At 43.5% G+C, this 17,854-nt stretch overlaps 1 protein-coding gene across 6 annotated transcripts in view; it reads right to left on the reverse strand.

Moving 5' to 3' along the window:
- Positions 1–11,150: 11,150 nt before the first annotated feature.
- KIF13A (kinesin family member 13A) overlaps positions 11,151–17,854 on the reverse strand; it is a 101,338-nt gene continuing 94,634 nt past the window's right edge. For 3 of the 6 annotated variants that reach the window (XM_024764001.1, XM_024764016.1, XM_024764027.1), the window contains one exon: positions 12,723–15,696. In XM_024764001.1, coding sequence (XP_024619769.1) covers positions 14,812–15,696 — 885 coding nt within the window. In that variant the 3' untranslated portion in view covers positions 12,723–14,811. Of the gene's footprint in view, positions 12,689–12,721; positions 15,697–17,854 lie in introns of those variants that run through there. The other 3 variants (XM_024764009.1, XM_024763993.1, XM_024764021.1) reach the window with 3 other exon arrangements.

The raw sequence follows: 17,854 nt of genomic DNA on the forward strand, positions 1-17,854 counted from the left end.
CCTAAGGATCTTAGGTTTTTGGAAGGTTATTCTTTTTCACCCTGGCTTATTCTCCCCACCCTCACCCCCTGCCAGGCAATGAATACGAAACAGTTTTCTTGATAGGGGGAGAGAGAGTAAGGTGAGAATAAAGGAAAGTATCCTAACCAACTGACTTTAAACATCCTCAGGCCCCATCCCTCCCTTTTTTTTTCCCTCAGTGTCAAAGCTAAAGAATTAGATCCTGGTTAGTTTTAGGTACAAACTTTGCTTTTCCACAGTAGTCCCCAAATCTGGCATCAGCAGCAGATGGGAAGCATTTAAAACATGGATTGTCAGGGCCCCAACCAGGTCTATAGAATCTCTAGGGTTGAATCTAGGAATGCACTTGTCCTCTGGCCTGCTTCTGAGAATGACTCCCCTTTTCTTTCCCACATCTTCGGCCTTCTTTCCCTTTCTTTCTTATCCCTGGAGTGGCAACATCCAGTTAAATGTTCCTTGCACCAAACCAAAATCTAGTGTGGAGTTCCGTATCCATCTTTCAAAGGGAAGATAACCTGGAGGGCGAGAGGATGTTCCAGAGTCTCATCTCCTCTTATCTCTTACCCCACTTTCCTCATCCTTCAGTGTCCTGTCCACATTCCAAGAAGAAAATCTCAGTCTAACCCATCAAACAGGAACATCCAACAACATATCTCCATCCTGTGTCAAATGCAAAACTATTTCCCAGAGACCTAAATGCTGCTTGGTTCTTAGGAAGAATCATCAGGAGATCTAAGCATCCCAGTTTTTCAAGGCTTGGGAATACTTCCAGAGGAAAGGCCCAAGCAATTAAGATATATTCCCAACACGCGTAAATTACGAAGTAAGATTCTTAAAAATCGCTTGCATTGATTTGCTTACATTATTGTTAAACACCCTCTTAATTTATTTAGAGAGGTCAGTTCACCTTTTTTAAAAGTGAATATGGGGCTTCCCTGGTGGCGCAGTGGTTGAGAGTCCGCCTGCCGATGCAGGGGACGCGGGAACGTGCCCCGGTCCGGGAAGATCCCACATGCCGTGGAGCGGCTGGGCCCGTGAGCCATGGCCACTGGGCCTGCGCGTCCAGAGCCTGTGGTCCGCAACGGGAGAGGCCACAACAGTGAGAGGCCCGCGTACTGCAAAAAAAAAAAAAGTGAATATGCCTAGGTAGGACATGTCATGCTGGCAAGACCATTGGCCTATTTTATTCTAAAATGAGGTTAGGAGTACTGAGCTAAATTGGGGCTTTTAAAGGATTACGTCCTAGGGAGTGATGAAAATCATTCGCAAGTAATGATTGGAAAGACTCACCCCCCCTGGGATGGTAGTTGATATTTATAAAAGTCAGCTATGCTTATTGACTTAACAAAAAGTCATGTATTATTATTATGAATGACATCAGAATACTACTCCATAGTAAGTAACAGGGCAAAGGGCCTGAAAAATTAGGGAGTGGGCAGGCTGAACAGGAGCAGAGAAGTGAATGTAGCCTAAGCAGCTTCCAATAATTCCTTTTTCTTTCTTTCTTTTTTTTTTGCCTGCACCTCGCGGCTTGTGGGATCTAGTTCCCCAACCAGGGTTCAAACCCATGCCCCCTGCATTGGGAGTGCAGAGTCTTAACCACTGGCCTGCCAGGGAAGTCCCTTTTTTTCTTAGGAAAGTAAATTTACACTGAATATCTCACTCCAGGCTTAATTATTGAGAAATATAACTTTCTCTTTGAAGTTGATTAAGCAGTGACAGAGAAAGACAAATATTGTATGATTTCAATTTCAAGCGCAATCTAAAACATAAAACAAATGAAGATAACAAAACAGAAACAGAGTTTTATATAACAGAGAACAAACAGGTGGTTGCCGGAAGGGAGGGATGCGGGGGGGGGAAGAAAGAAATAGATGGAAGAGATTAAGAGGGACAAAATTCCAGTTGCAAAATATGTGAGTCCAGGGTATGACATGTACAGTGTGGGGAATATAGTCAATAACTAAGTAATATCTTTGTATGGTGACATATTGTAAGCAGACTTACGGTGGTGACCATTTCGACATGTACAGAAAAAAATCACTATATCGTGTAACAGGAACTAACATAGTATTGTAGGTCAATCATACTTCAAAAACAAATACACATACAAACTCATAGAAAAAGGGATCAGATTGGTGGTCACTAGGGGGTGGGGGAATGGAGGGAGGGGGAATTGGATTAAGGTGGTCAAAGGATACCCTAAACTTCCAGTTATAAGATAAATAAGTCCTAGGGATGTAGTGTACAACATGATAAATATAGATAACATGGCTGTATGTTACATATGAAAGTTAGGAGAGTAAATCCTAAGAGCTGTCATCACACACACACACATTTTTTTTCTATTTCTTTATTTTTGTATCTATATGGGATGATGGATTTTCATTAAACTTATTGTGATAATAATTTCATGAGTATGTAAGTCAAATCATGCTGTACACCTTAAACTTAGTACTGTATATCAATTATAACTCAATAAAATTGGAAGGAAATTGATCAGGAAATACTATAACAGATGCCAACCGTCTACAGAGCACTCCGCTAGATGCTGTAAATAAAGAAAACTAGTTTTCCTGCAGTGTCCTTTTCTCCTGAAAGGTTGACACAGGCATGGAGTTGAGAACCAAAAAATCAGACTTCACAGGTTGAAACGAATTATAAAGTTCTGCTAAGCCAGTCCCACAACTAACGCATGAGTGACTTTTTCAACTTTGTAAGTATCCATTGTGTTGGGGCTTCATTGTCTATCTGTGCTTCCTGAGGGGTAGAGAGTGGTCCTGGCAGGTGACAGCTGTTATCTCCGGGACCTGCTCTGGGACTCAGCCTGGATGGACCTAATCCCCGGGGAGACTTCATCAGCGAGTCTTGCCAATAAGTGCTCTCTTGGCCGAAAGCTGATTTTCTCTCAATACTTGTGTTGTTTTATGTATTTGTACTTTAGATGATAACCTTGCTCTTTGTGATGGTTTGTCAGATTGTGAAGCATTTTTTTCCATTTGTTACTAACTCGTTCATTTAATAAATTTTTATTGTTACTGTTTTGTTTCATTAAAGGAAACTGAAGTCCAGAGTGCTTAGGCTATATACTTAAAGTCACAACCTTGAGACAGCAATAGAACAGACATCTCCTGACTCAAATTCCAGTGAGTTTTACCCTATTTGGGATGTGTTCTTTGTTTTCATTGACAGCATTGGTAAGTTTAGACTATTTACAAGTATCATGGTTATGGATTTACTTAGATTTGCCTTTTTTTTTTTTTTTTTTTTTTTTAGGCTCAGCGGCCATGGCTCACGGGCCCAGCCACTCCGCAGCATGTGGGATCCTCCCGGACCGGGGCACGAACCCGTGACCCCTGCATCGGCAGGCGGACCGTCAACCGCTGCGCCACCAGGGAAGCCCTAGATTGGCTTTTATCTTCTTATTTTGTTCACTCTGTCCACCCTGTTTTTTGGCCGTGCCTCGCAGCCTACAGGATCTTAGTTCCCCGACCAGGGATCGAACACATTCCCCCTGCAGTGGAAGCGTGGAGTCTTAACCACTGGACTGCCAGGGAAGTCCTACCCTGTTTTTTTCTATGTTGCCTTCCCCTTCCTTTCTTGCCTACTAATGGTTAATGGTTTTGTTGTCCCTGCCTTTCCTCCCTTTCTGTTGGTTATGAAGCTGTAACACTTCCTTTCTTCCTTCCTTCCATATTAACAGGAATCGTCTGAAATTGATCAGCCTCTCTCCTCTTCCAGAACGACACTATAGAATGCTTTCTAGTCCAATCCCTTATCCTCTCAACTGTTGACCATATTTTTGTCCCACGTCATTTTCACACTTACACACAAGTTTTGTTCTGTTGATGCTTGTTGAGATTTAACCATATATCGACTGATTTCTTTGCTCACCACTCTTTCTTGGCTTGTATTCCTTCCATCTGCATTTAGTTTTCTTCTTCTTGAAGTACTTCTTTTAATAGTCTTTTAGTGGGATAGGTGGTAAAGTCTTTGTCTCTGCCTAAAATGTTATTTGCCCTCATTCTTGAATTATTAACAAACCAGAAACTGAAGGACAGATTGACTTTCTCTCAGAATTTTGGAACTATTCCATTGGCCTCTTGATGGGAGAGCATGATTCTTGGAGATACAGATAAGCATGGTTCGGATAGATGTTAAACATAGTACAGGGATCCTGGAGCAAGGGTATGACCAGTGAGAAGTAGACCTGGAAAGGTGCTTGGAGTCAGGTCAGCAGGATTAACCTGGTTCAATAGAAAGAGGGGGGCTTTGGCATCAAACAGACGTCAGGCCTGGAGCTGCCCTTCATCTGCTGTCTGACCTCGAGCGATTTTAAACTAGAATAAGTTTGTCACTTCAAGTTTTTTTTAAGTTGTTGGTTTTTTATTTTTTGAAGAATGATCCAACCTATCCCTTTACAGAATCCATATCACGGATGCCCCAACCTTTAGTTAAGGGCTATATTTCATTTCCTTAGAGGCTGGAGATCCCCAAATGAAGGCAGTACGGACAGCAGAGTCTCTGAGCTAGGAGAAAGGAGGAATGCCTCTGCCTGCAGCTTTCCCTTCTCTGCTGGAAATCCAAAGAAACTGAGTCAAGCGTAACAGCTGCAACCACTATACAGTTCCTCTGAACAGGATTTTGAGACTGACAGACCGATTATGATCATCTTGCTGGATTTGAAACTCAGCTCCATCATTTTCTGGCCCTTATGATCTTGACAATCCTTAAACTAAGACTGCTTTTTCATCTACAAAGAGGGGGTAATGACAGTATCTACCTCACGGCGTTGTTGAAATGATTTCAGGAGACAGTGCATACGAAATCCTTTACACCCAATAATGATGCAATGGGGTATTTGTTAATATTAAACAGATGTATCATTTTGCCTACAAATCATGTTACTCTCTGTGTCAGTTCCACATCTTCCGTCACAGAGTGGTGGGTACTATCTTGAGCACAGCTTAGCTTTCAGACCTCACCTAGGTAATACGTAACCTTGAGAGCCATGTTTTGTTGAATGAGAAAAGGGTTGTTTTTTTTTTTTTTTTTTTTTTTTTTTTTTTTTTGCGGTACGTGGGCCTCTCACTGCTGTGGCCTCTCCCGCCGCGGAGCACAGGCTCCGGACGCGCAGGCCCAGCGGCCATGGCTCACGGGCCCAGCCGCTCCGCGGCACGTGGGATCTTCCCAGACCAGGGCACGAACCTGCGTCCCCTGCATCGGCAGGTGGACTCGCAACCACTGCGCCACCAGGGAAGCCCAAGAAAAGGGTTGTTTTGATTCCAAGAGCCTTCCTTTACATATTCAAGCAAAGTTTGGAAGTCTGAGCATTTTGTTAAGAGTCAGAGTATAGAGAGACCGGCTCTACGGTATAAAGGTGGTTCCTGTGAGACAGGAAGGGAAGGAGAAAGATGGAATCAAGAAAGGGGATGAGGGCTTCCCTCGTGGCACAGTGGTTCAGAGTCCACCTGCCGATGCAGGGGATGTGGGTTCGTGTCCCGGTCCGGGAAGATCCCACATGCTGCAGAGCGGCTGGGCCCGTGAGCCATGGCCGTTGAGCCTGCGCGTCCGGAGCCTGTGCTCCGCAACGGGAGAGGCCACAGCAGTGAGAGGCCCGTGTACCACAAAAAAAAAAAGAAAGGGGATGAGAGAAGAGATAGAGACATTCAGAGGTTGAGACCATGGTGGGGATGCTTCCTGGTCTGTTAAGAGGAGACCTAGTCCACCATGTCTTTGGGATAAGATGTTGGGAAAACCATTAGAAGCTAAGATAGCTTGAGAGGGAATTTGAGACTGCCTAGGCTGAGGTCTGCTTCTCCCTGTCGGCATCCTCCCAGCCTCGCTTTGGTGGGATGGAGGGAAGGGATGGGCTCCAGAAAGCATCCACCTTGTCCCTCTTGTGGCACGGATAAGTTCTTGAGAGACACCATGAATGATGCAGAAGAATTAACAGCTGAGAATTAAGTCACCGTGACTGTCCAGGGTTTGCCACGCATGGGCACTCCTGTACGGAGTGCCACGGCAGGGGCTGCACTGCAGACAGCCCAGATCTGCAGCAGGAAGAGCTGAGCCTCACAAGTACCAGTGCGAGGCCAGCAGGGAAAGCTGGTCAGCAGAGGACGCTTGCCAGGTTTGCTGGGAGCAACTGTCCTCAAAAAGTTTCTCAGAGGACAGACCATCACTGACATCAGTGGTGGATGAAGACAGAAGTCTGTGCCCAAAAGTGAGATGAGAAAAGCTACTCAACCGGGGTCAGCAGGAGGCAGCAGAGGGCAACAGATTACGGGCACCTCTCCTGGCTGACGGGGACAACTAAAGGTGCCTTCTAGACCCATCCTGGGAGGCGAGGAGGAACAGAGAGGGGAAGAGCGCCCCAACGCTGAGTTTGAGTTGACTGAATATTTACCTGAGTCTCATTCTTTTAAAATTTATTTTTATTTTATTTATTTATATTTATTTATTCTTTGCGGTACGCGGGCCTCTCACTGTTATGGCCTCTCCCGTTGCAGAGCACAGGCTCTGGACGCGCAGGCTCAGCGGCCATGACTCATGGGCCCAGCCGCTCCGTGGCATGTGGGATCTTCCCAGACCAGGGCACGAACCCGTGTCCCCTGCATCGGCAGGCAGACTCTCAACCACTGCGCCACCAGGGAAGCCCATATTTATTTTATTTTTGGCTGTGTTGGATCTTCGTTGCTGTGTGCTGGCTTTTCTCTAGTTGCGGCGAGCAGGGGCTACTCTTCGTTGCAGTGCATGGGCTTCTCATTGTGGTGGCTTCTCTTGTTGCAGAGCACGGGCTCTAGGCGCGCTGGCTTCAGTAGTTGTGGCGCGCTGGCTTCAGTAGTTGTGGTGCGCTGGCTTCAGTAGTTGTGGCTCGCAGGTTCTAGAGCGCAGGCTCAGTAGTTGTGGTGCACGGGCTTAGCTGCTCCACAGCATGTGGGATCTTCCTGGACCAGGGCTTGAACCCATGTGCCCAGCATTGGCAGGCGGATTCTCAACCACTGTGCCACCAGGGAAGCCTCCCGAGTCTAATTTTAAACAGGAGGAAACAACCCAGGAATCCTTTTCTACATATCTGTATCATTTTTTGTTCGCCTACTTTTACTTTATTTTTTAACCTGTTTTTCTCTTTTAAACTTTTTGTAAAAATCCCTTTATTTAAAAGTTTTTTCCAGTCATCCTCTTTTGGATTTAGAGTTTTATTTTACAAGCTTCAAGAGCCTTGAACCAACCCTTTTGCATATTTCCAAACATTTGGATGTGTATGACATTTTAATAGTAAAAGAATCCTTTGTCAGTGTCTTCATTTAAAAAAAAATCCTATATTCATAAACTCTTCTTTTGTTCGCAGTTTTATTTCTAAAGCTAATCATTAATATTGCTTGCCTTAATAAGAAATGACGTGTTTGAATTTCCTAAGATTCATTTTCTATTTTGCGCGAAGCCATCACATCTATTCATTGTACCTCTAATGAAGCAAATCTGAAAAGAATCAAATGTGAAAATATAACTATAAACGGAAGCATAGTTAATAGTTCCCAATCATTAGCCTCTACCAGAAATATTAGTGCAGTATGATTATTGGCTATAACTCACATATTCAGATAATCCTAGTATTTTCACTTTTTATTCCATGGAAATGTGGCTTTCCTTTTGACCTTACTGTTTGAGTTGGATTTCTACATTCACTCATAGGTTCCAGTTAGCTTTGCTTTGGCCCATGGCCTCAGCCCTATAACTCCTAACAAATTACAGTCGTTTTAAAATACGTCTACAAATTCTTAGATGTTCTCTTTTCAAAAGGAAGAGCCCAATTCCCTCTCCTGCATTCCTGACTCACTTCTAATGAATAGAACATGGTGGAAGTGACAAAGTGTGACATCTGAGATGAGGTCATACAAGGCTTTGTGGCTTGTGTTTACTCTCCAGAGCCGCTCACCCGGGGGAAGCCAACCATCATGTCACGAGGACACTCAAGCAGCACAGAGAGGTCTGCATGGCGAGGAAGCACCAGCTCACCAGCTGTGTGACGGAACCACCCGAAAAGTGGGTCCTCCCAGCTCCAGTCAAGCCTTCAGATAACTGCGGCTCTGGCTGATATCCTGACTGCAGCCTCATGAGCAGCTGGAGGCAGAACTGCCTAGAACTGTCCACGCCGGAATTCTGGACCTGCAGAAATTGTGAGATAATAAATGTTTACTGTTGCTTTAAGCGGCTGAGTTTAAGGGCAGTTTATTTTGCAATAGGTAACTAATATTAATGCACTGGCTTTCTCACAAATATATACCGCTACACATAAAAGGACCAGGAAATAAACGTTGGTGACTTGGCATTCTCATATCATCATTAAGACACCCCTGGATGCCAGTGGTACTGAGGTTAGATCTTAAATCATCATTCTCGGTGAACTGCTCTTTTCTCGGCTTTTGCTGTGACTAAGTATTTTAACTCTGGTGTTTCTAAGTAGCTTGTTTCTAAGTGGCTTATCTGTGGTTGGTATATATGCTTGGTAAAGATCACGCTGACTCAACAAGCGGACTACTCAATTACATGAAGGTGTGGCACGCTCGACTAAGAAAAGACAAACAATAACAAAGAAACCTAAGAACATCTCTATATGATTTGGTTCAGGCAGATAAAGTTGTTATAAACACCAGTGTCTTCTGGTTTTAAAATGTAAACAGTTACTAGCGTTTTAGGTATCGTGAAAGGGTCAAGTTGGTTTGTACTACTCTTCCCCAAACCAAACTGGACCCCTTTCTGAGTTGATCTTCTTTCACAGACTCCAATTCTGACTTACCTTTTTCTTTGTGAAACATTCATTGTTCTATTAATCAGCCTCTCAATGTCTTCATAAATAGGGTCCCACAAAGATTCGAGAGTTCCTTTCCCAGGGACACAATCTGGCAACGAGAAACCTACAATAATCAGCTCAAAGATGGCGGCCGTTGCCAACTGGGCTCAGATTACAGTGACTGAGGCACTCCAGGCATCTTCTCGAGCTACAGTCTTCTAACTGAACGCAATGATACAGGCACCCCTCACAAAGGAGAGAATAACTTGTTTTTCCAAAAATACACAGCGGTGAGTGTGTGTCCCAGAACCTCCGAAAGATGAAGACTGAGTTTTATTTCAACTTAAATTAACTCACAGTGTCCGAGAAAAAAAAAAAAGACCATTAAGTGGCCCTCAAATCTACAATTATCTTTCCCCTCAGCTCAGGGGATTAGAAACAAATGACAAGCAGGTTAAATAGAAGACTCTGGGATTTTTCCACTCCTGTCAGCTCCAGTTCATAATGTATTAAAGGGGAGAACTTGTCTCCTGGCATTCTCGAGGAGTCTTCCATATTCCAGGTTCCCCCGCCAGCAGGATGCTGTCCACCCCCAGATGTCTGGGCATGAGAACAGACTGCCTTTCCCCCAGATTAGGAGAAAACCTGAGACAAACTGCTACGAATTACAGACTGACTTCCTGTTGCTGTTTTCTAATTTAGGAGGTAGGCACAATATTACAGAAAGACACCTGTCCTACTGTTAGTGCAGTAAGTTCAAGGCTGAAAACAAAAATCTCTCTACGTGGTTGTGTACTGGTAGCATCCTTTTCTATTGTTAGCTCTTGGTCTAGAAAAGAAAGCAAGAACTCTTATTCAATTACATCTTCTTTCAAGACTTTTCAAATTTACATGACCGGAAAGCTTTACTTTTTAAAGATTAATCATGTAACTAGTTATCTTTTTTCTCTCCAACATAGTTCTAAAGCTTGAATATTGTAACTTTCAAAATAAGTATTGGCTAGAGAAGGATTTTTGGAAGATCATATCTGGCCCTTACCTACCCTGAAGGTATTTTTTATGAACAGTTTTTCTTCCTGTAAGTTGGTACCCTAGGAACGCACGGCTAAATTTTTGCTATGATAAACTGTGTGTCCAAATAATGATAAACAAATGTGATGACAGCAGTAATACCGTACTTTGGAAATTAACTGGTAAACACATGCCTATATTTAACTATCCAGTATGTTCTAAAACCAGTGTGCTCTCCCATAGTCAATGACAGTGCCCATGACCAAATACCACTGATCTCATACTAGTTAAGGGAATGACAATTTGCTCATTTTGTCTTAAACTGTATTTGTGGTTGTCATGATTTATTTAAACATTAAATAGCTGCTTTCCTGCCCCAACTCCCATTCCATAAAATCCTAATAATTTGGGTTTTTCCCCCACCTACTTTTTTTTTTTTTTTTTTGCTGTGCGCGGGCCTCTCACTGTTGTGGCCTCTCCCGTTGTGGAGCACAGGCTCTGGACGCGCAGGCTCAGCGGCCATGGCTCATGGGCCCAGCCGCTCCGCGGCATGTGGGATCCTCCCGGACCGGGGCACGAACCCGTGTCCCCTGCATCGGCAGGCGGACTCTCAACCACTGCGCCACCAGGGAAGCCCTCCCCCACCTACTTTTTCCTGGGAGTCTATGTAAGTCACTCTCTTTCGAGAACAGGCTAGACCTAGTTCCTGACCGCATCAGAAAGGCTCTTGTGAATCTTTTCTGAAAAGATTCTGGAAAACCATTTTTAGATAACTCTTTCACATTAAGCTACCTTGAGCCACTGTTTCCAGGGTGGCAGGCCCTGCTGCTTCCTCTAAAGAAGTACTTGATTGTCATGACCACGTGTAACCCACCTCGGCCTGTCTGCTGCAGGTGCTCCCCGCTAATGTCAGTCAGTCTGGACTTGGGACACTCACCACCGCCTTCCGCTCTCTGAAGGCGCCTGGTCCTCCCTTAAGAGGCCTATCCCTCCATGACGCGTCACCAGACAGAACACCAGGAGACACTGATGGAAGCGTGGGCTGAATCCTGGCTCTGCCGCCTGCTGCGTCTCACCAACCTCTCCACCTTCGTTTTCCTTTCGTCCAACACTTAATAACAACAGAACCTATGGCATCCGCTGCTGTGAGGATTAAGCGAGATCTATATCAAAAGTTGGGAACAGTGCCTAGTACACAGTAAACCCTCAGTGAATGTTTGCTGTTACTATTATTGTTTAAGCTACAGGGACACGCATACAAACAAATATGGAAAATGGATCCGAAACTAGTGGCAGAGTAATTAAAGACAAACAACAGATGTTTTAAAATCGGAATTAGACAGTCTGTATTCTAAAACACACACACACAATCTGTACCAATTAAATACAATAAAGTTGAAAAGGACATAAATTACAGTTTTTCTTTTTTTTAAACAGACAATAGTAAAATACTACAGTCAGCTCACTATACACAAAAATCACAAACAGCAGCTTTGCATTAAAATCTCCAATATCTTACTCATTTACTGATGCTAAGAACTTAAAGGGAAAAGGTACAGCAGGCTGTACATACTCTCTCGCTCCCACGACACATTTATTGCTGTACATCTGGACCAACTGTACAGGCATCTACACAATAGGTACAGAAAGTACTTTTGTAAAAACTTCCACACACATAATCCTTCAGCGTCTCCATCAGGAACAGAATTTTACAAATGAAGACATGGACAGCAGGGTCATCTGTATTCAATCATCTCCTGCGAACACGGTGACGTGGGCACCTGTGAACTTTACAGCTCATTTCATCTCTTCAGCATTTTCCAAAATTGAAGTAAAACAACAATGGCAAAACCACACCACCACAAAACCTACCAACCCCAAACAAAACCACAAAGAGACGAAAATCAACACCCCCTCCCCGCAACCCAACTCTTGGTTTGTCCCTGTGTTTTCTTACAGTAATACTGCTCTCTGCATCCCACCTGCCTGGATGGCCTGGACCAAGGGACCAGAAACGCTGGGGTCAGAGCCCCAGTCACTGTCAACGGTTCCAATTCCACGGCAAGTCAGCAGGCGGCAGGCCAGGTGGAAGACCAAAGAACGGAGCTGTGAGATTTTTCAGTGTGCTTACGAAACAGGACAGAGAACGGCAGCACGTGGCCTGGGAGCCAAGGGGCGTATGGCACCGAACTTGCAGTTAAACACGTATGTACACATAAAACAAGAGTGGACAGCAAAAACATTCAGTCTTATGTAAGTTCTTTGGTTATAAAGAACGGCATTCTGTAACCTTTGCTGCAAAGAGGGATTTACAACCTCATTCTTAGGCAACACAATCTTTTTCATCTGCTCCTGTTCTAAGAGATCGCCCAAGCTGCTTTGGAACGAAGTCCAGTACCTTCCGATTTTCTGCAAACCACTTTTCTCCCCCTTTTAGTGTGCAGACTTGTCTGTCTCCAGACATACTATAGATACCATTTCATATACATAACATATACTATTTATAAAAAAAATTAGAGCATTGACTCCAGATTCTACAGTAAGAACTGATTAAAATTGTACAAGAATAAAGTTTGTTTGACTCTGTGGAGGTTTCTACACAGTGTGGGTGTGTAGTGAGTGCACACAAAAATACTGCCACTTCATTAAGCCAGGATTTTCGGTTCTCTGGAAGAAAGCAGAGGCTGCCGATTCAGCCGAGTGACAAAGCGCGGCTTCTGCCGGCTCGGGAGGGGAAAGGAGGTGGCTCCCGAAGCCACGGCTTCTCTGCGCTGGTGTGAGGTCCGGCTGGGCTGCAGCACGTTTTAAAGATGGGCTGGTGCTCTGGCTTGCTGCCTCTCACGGAGCGGTCGTGCTCCCCTGGAATACAGAGGCTGGTGAGTGCAGGCTCCTGTCCCCGCCCTCCCCACCCACGGAGACCATGCCCCACGAGGGGCTCTTCCTAGAGGGACCTGCAGGATCTGGCTGACTACGGGATCCAGTTCTAGAATGTACTCTACACAAGGGACGAACCTAGCTCCAAGGCTGAAGATTCTAAGAAAAGTAATGACAGACAGCAAGACCTAAAGTTAAAGTAAAAAAAAAAATGTTATTGCTGGGTCTACACTCTAAGTCATACCAGGGTGAGAACAAAAGTCAAACCTGAGTGCTTAAAAAGTGCTCAGACTTTTAACACTGTCAAAACAAATTAAAACCAAGATAACAAAACTACTAAAGCAATTTTTTTTTTTTAAAGCAATTTTTAAAAAAAGAAAAAACCCACCATAGTCCCACATTACCCTGATACAACAAATGTGTTTTGTAAACTCCACTTTTAAACCAAGACCTTTGGCAGGGACACACTATTCTATTCTGGAACCTTTCGAAAGCAAGAATCAGGTAGTGTTCCTGTTACTGGGTTCTAAATAATCCAGGCAACGAAACAAGGCGGGGGTGAGGGGGAGTTTGCTGCCCCTCTTCTCCCTTCTGCGGGCCAGGCCGTGCTTCTAACAGGGCAGCCCTCAGACACCCTACCCTGTATCCCTTCAGCAGAGGGGTTTGTGAAAACCTTATCCCCACACCACCCCTCGCCCCGCTCCAACGGGGACTGAAGCAAAACCTTAGGTGTGCAGGGCAGCGACTCCTGGGAATTTGTATTTTTAAGAGGCATCTTCTCCCAACACCCCTCAGTGGGTCTATTGCACATTTAGGTTTGAGAAGCACTGTTCCAGGGTGAAGAATTAACCCCTGGACCACATTCTTCCTGGACTTCTTGGAAGAAGGACTAAAAAGCTCATGTAGGCCAGCAAAGCAGATTCTGCTTAAGATCAGTGTAAAGGAAGCTGAAGACTTTTAAACAAATGACTGTTTAGCTTGCAAGAACAGTAATGAGTAACTTTATTTTATTCTTATGTTGGGGAAAGAAGTCTTTTCTGAGTTCTAAGAGACCCCACTATTTGTTTTTTGCAGTTTATTTGTGAATATGCTGTATAAATGACCACACACTGAAATTTTAAGGGCTAGTATGGAAGACTTGGGGGAAGCCAGCAAACTGGGATGATAACTTCCTCAGCAAAACAGGGAGGGAGACGCAAGAGGGAAGAGATATGGGAACATATGTATATGTATAACTGATTCACTTTGTTATAAAGCAGAAACGAACACACCATTGTAAAGCAATTATACTCCAATAAAGATGTTAAAAACAAAACAAAACAAAAAAAAAACCAGAGAGACAGACGGCACTCTGATTATCTGCTCCTTCACTGAGCTGCTTTCTAATTCTGTCAGCTCTTTGTTTTGCTAAGACTGGCACTCCCATACTCCTTACACAGCTATGGCTGGGGTGTGGGATCAAAACAGTGACACTGAATGGGAAGAGATGGTGGTACTCTTAATTATAATTCACTATTTTCCTTAGGAATATTAGCAAAAACCCATTTTGTTCCAATACGAAAATTAAACACTGTAATAAACCAACCTGGGTAACTTCCAAAGCCCACACTTAAATTGCTCAGGGAATTCACCTATGCTTCCCCAAAGCATTTTTTATCCTATGGGCACCAAATGGATGTATTTTATCAAATCTGCGATGCATCTCTCCCTCACCACCACCCTGTGCTTTTTAACATCTCTGAAACTGCTGATATGATATAGTTTAATTGGAAGTATTTGCTTTAATGATACATAAAATAATAGCATATCTAATAATCAAAGAAATCACAGATGTGATGAAATATGGTAGATGCTACCAGGATACCTTGGGAGAGCCCGTAATTAAACATCTCGGGGAGTGAACACGAGATTGACTGATCCTTAACGAGGTGAACACTTAATTCAACATGAACCCATATGCTGGTCCTACATATGTCATAACCCCACTCGGAAACTATGAAAGCAGACTTGCTCCGCCATAGCCAGCCAGCTGGGCAGCATGTGAACTTGGTCCCCAAGTGGGCCCATTGCCCCTGTCAGAAGCATCTGAATGAATCTCTCCTACTAAGTCACTGTGATGAAGGGCCTCTGGCAGTTGGGGCACAATTAGGTGCGCTCATTGACAGCACAGGACCCGAAAGACTGCCCCTGGAATTTATCACCTGGTCACTCTTTGCTGAGGAACACAGCTGGCCAGGGTCCTGTGGCCCATCTGAGACACTCTTACTGTCCATTGTATTTGGTAGGTTCCTCCTACTCGAAAGTTCTCCAGCAGAAGGATCTGTCAAACCATCAAAATCTCTCCCATCTGACACACCCATAAACTCTGTGAAAGAATGGTCCTCGAGGATGTTTGTGGTGTGTTCTATGGTCACCTCCCTGGGGCAGAATTCCCTGGCCGGCGGGCCATTTTTGCTGGAGCAGGCATCTTGTTCTGAACATGAGCTGGTCCTACAGCACGTTTTGGAGTTTTTCTCAGGGATGCTTTGGGATGATGGGCTCCCTTTGGCTAAGGCACTGTTTTCCTTGAGTGGCACCATAGTTATCTTATCCTTTACCAAGCCTCTTTCTAGTTCTGTCAACTCTTTGTTTGAGGATGGTCTGAAGTCATGCACAAGTGATGCTCCGGGATGCTCACTGGAGTCTGCATCCTTTGTCTGAAGGGCCAGCTGATCTGAGCTGTCACTAGAAGGGACCACCATGTCAGACAGGGTGGCATTGGAGGCACTATGGGAAAAGTAGCCACTGGTGATGCTGCTGGTGGTGGGGCTGCAGGACACTTCTTTCTCCAGGACCTTTGAGTTCGTCAAATCGACTTTAGAAGAAAACCACTCTCTGTTCTCCAAGCTGGCATTGTAAACGCTGAAGTCGGCAAACTCCACAGGTACGTAAGGCTGTGAACTTATCAGCTTCCGGTTAAGAGCTTCTAGATCGTTTTCCTCCTCTTCAGAGTCCTACAGAAATGAAGCAAAAGTCAGCCACGAGCTCCTTACAGCAACTGCATTGTTGAGACAGGCTGTAAACACTTTACTGTTAAAGGCATTCACCTTCCCATGTTTCTAGTGTTTTTTGTTTTTGTTTTCTGAGTTTGGTTAAATCTTGTCAACTCTCCTGGACAAAGGTACATTATCCTCAGAGATCTGTGAGCATGAACCCATTACCATCCAAGATGAAAAGATTTATTTCTTCTGTGCTCACTCACTAATAATTAGAAACCTTTCCTCCCCTGGTTTAAAGGAAAGGATGGAAGGAAGTGCAGTAGACTTTTAATTAGTTCCTCATGATTAGTTTTCAGTTGGAGATGTTCTCTTTTCTAATTAGATGAGTAGAGGGACAGCCAGAGGCAGAGAAGGGCTGCTGTTTCATATGTTCTTACAATCCTCACCTTGGGGAGCAAAGTGCAGATAAACACGATGATTTGCAAAACGTTTCTGAGCTATTTTATGGGGAGGAAGGGCCGTAAATAAAGATACCCCAATGGCGAAAGGGAAAAGAACGCGATTTCAACATCCATTCTCAGTATTACACTAAATATTGTAAGTCTGTAAAATACTGAATTAATCTGACAATTACTATTTTCTAGCATTTTTGAGAAGCATGGAAGAGGATTTGACTAGAAAGTGAGGAAGATAGTGAGAGTTAAATGAAAATCTCTTTTGTCAAATAGCTTTAGGATTCTGTTTATAAAGATTGGTAAATATGCAAGAGTGGCTGTTATCATCTTCCAATCTCTCTCCCTGAGTGCATGATTCTTTTAAATTTGGTGGAAAACAATATAAAACACATGGGCATTTTATTTTCAAATAAAAATAAATGATATTACTATCTAGTCATTTCTAATTAACCTCATATACATCTGATGACACTGCAACTATTCCTTTTCTCTTTTAAAACCTGACTTTCAGTCAACAATATTCATCAAGCATCCTCTACATGCCAGTCATTGTCCTAAGAACTGGGAACACCAACGCTGAGCAAAGACAGGCATGGTCCCTACCCTTGGGGAGTTACGACTGTGGTCCTTGTTCGAAGGATAACCCTGGACACTGCTGGGTGGATGAAATTTCCATCAGTATAACAACAGAGTAACTGTAAAGACCTGGAACCAAAACATTAACATTACTCATTTCCAGAGAGAGAAAAAGAGAGAGAAGAGGTGAGGAAGAGAGAAGGATGGGGAGGGTGAGGAAAAGCACGCTCCACGGATAAAGCAGATGGGAGTTTACGAATGAACATAAATTTCATCTGCTGAATTTTATAGCAATATTTTCTTTTCTATCTCATAAGATGCTAAATACCTAAAAAATAGCTTAATACTCTTTTTAGATTTTAAAGTAGCTTGAATATAAATTAGTTAAAAGCATCAGTAGTCTTAATTCCTTGTCTATTAATTAAAGGTGACTATCAAATAGCAGTGATAAAATTCCAGAAATCAGCAAAACAAAATTTTTGGCAACACTAACCTCTCTGTCTTATCTTTAGCTGTCTTCTAATTAAATAGCACTGTTCAAAAGGGGGTGGGGTAGAGAGAGCTCTCCCTAATGTTGAGAGGAAACGTTTAGTAAAGGAGCAAAAATTGGACAGAACTGTCGGAATCAGTAACCTGCGCTATATTTTCTAGATTCTCTACCTGACTTGTTTAGACTCAAAATTGGATTTCAGGTGTTTGTTTCTCTTATATTTCCTTCTAATTTAAGCTGGCAAAGAAACATAATCCCCAAGCCCAAGAGTCTCTGATGCAATTAATTACTAAAAAGTTAGCTGTTGCAAGGAAAACCAAATTTGAAGATAAGAATTTATAATTTGGGGCCTCTTTTTATGCCTGAAGTTACTTCTTCCTAACACTGAGGACAGGTTTGTCATCCTAAAATACAACTTTGCTGAGTGAAATGTTCAAGCATGAGTTTAATGTGTAGAAATAGGTATACACTAAAGGATTAGAATGACCTTAGTAAAACTGAAGAGTCTACAAAAACAAATAGGGATCAGTACCTAGTTATGCACTTGGGGTGGGGTTAAGGTTAGGGCAGTGACCTAAAGAGAAAGGCTAAAGGAGTGGGGACAACTAGTTCCAGAAGAAAGAAAACTGAGTAGAGATGAATCATGTTCCAA

The sequence above is a fragment of the Neophocaena asiaeorientalis genome, unplaced genomic scaffold (genome assembly GCF_003031525.2).
Source record: "Neophocaena asiaeorientalis asiaeorientalis breed wild unplaced genomic scaffold, Neophocaena_asiaeorientalis_V1.1 scaffold427, whole genome shotgun sequence".
In the NCBI taxonomy this organism is placed as follows: domain Eukaryota; kingdom Metazoa; phylum Chordata; class Mammalia; order Artiodactyla; family Phocoenidae; genus Neophocaena; species Neophocaena asiaeorientalis.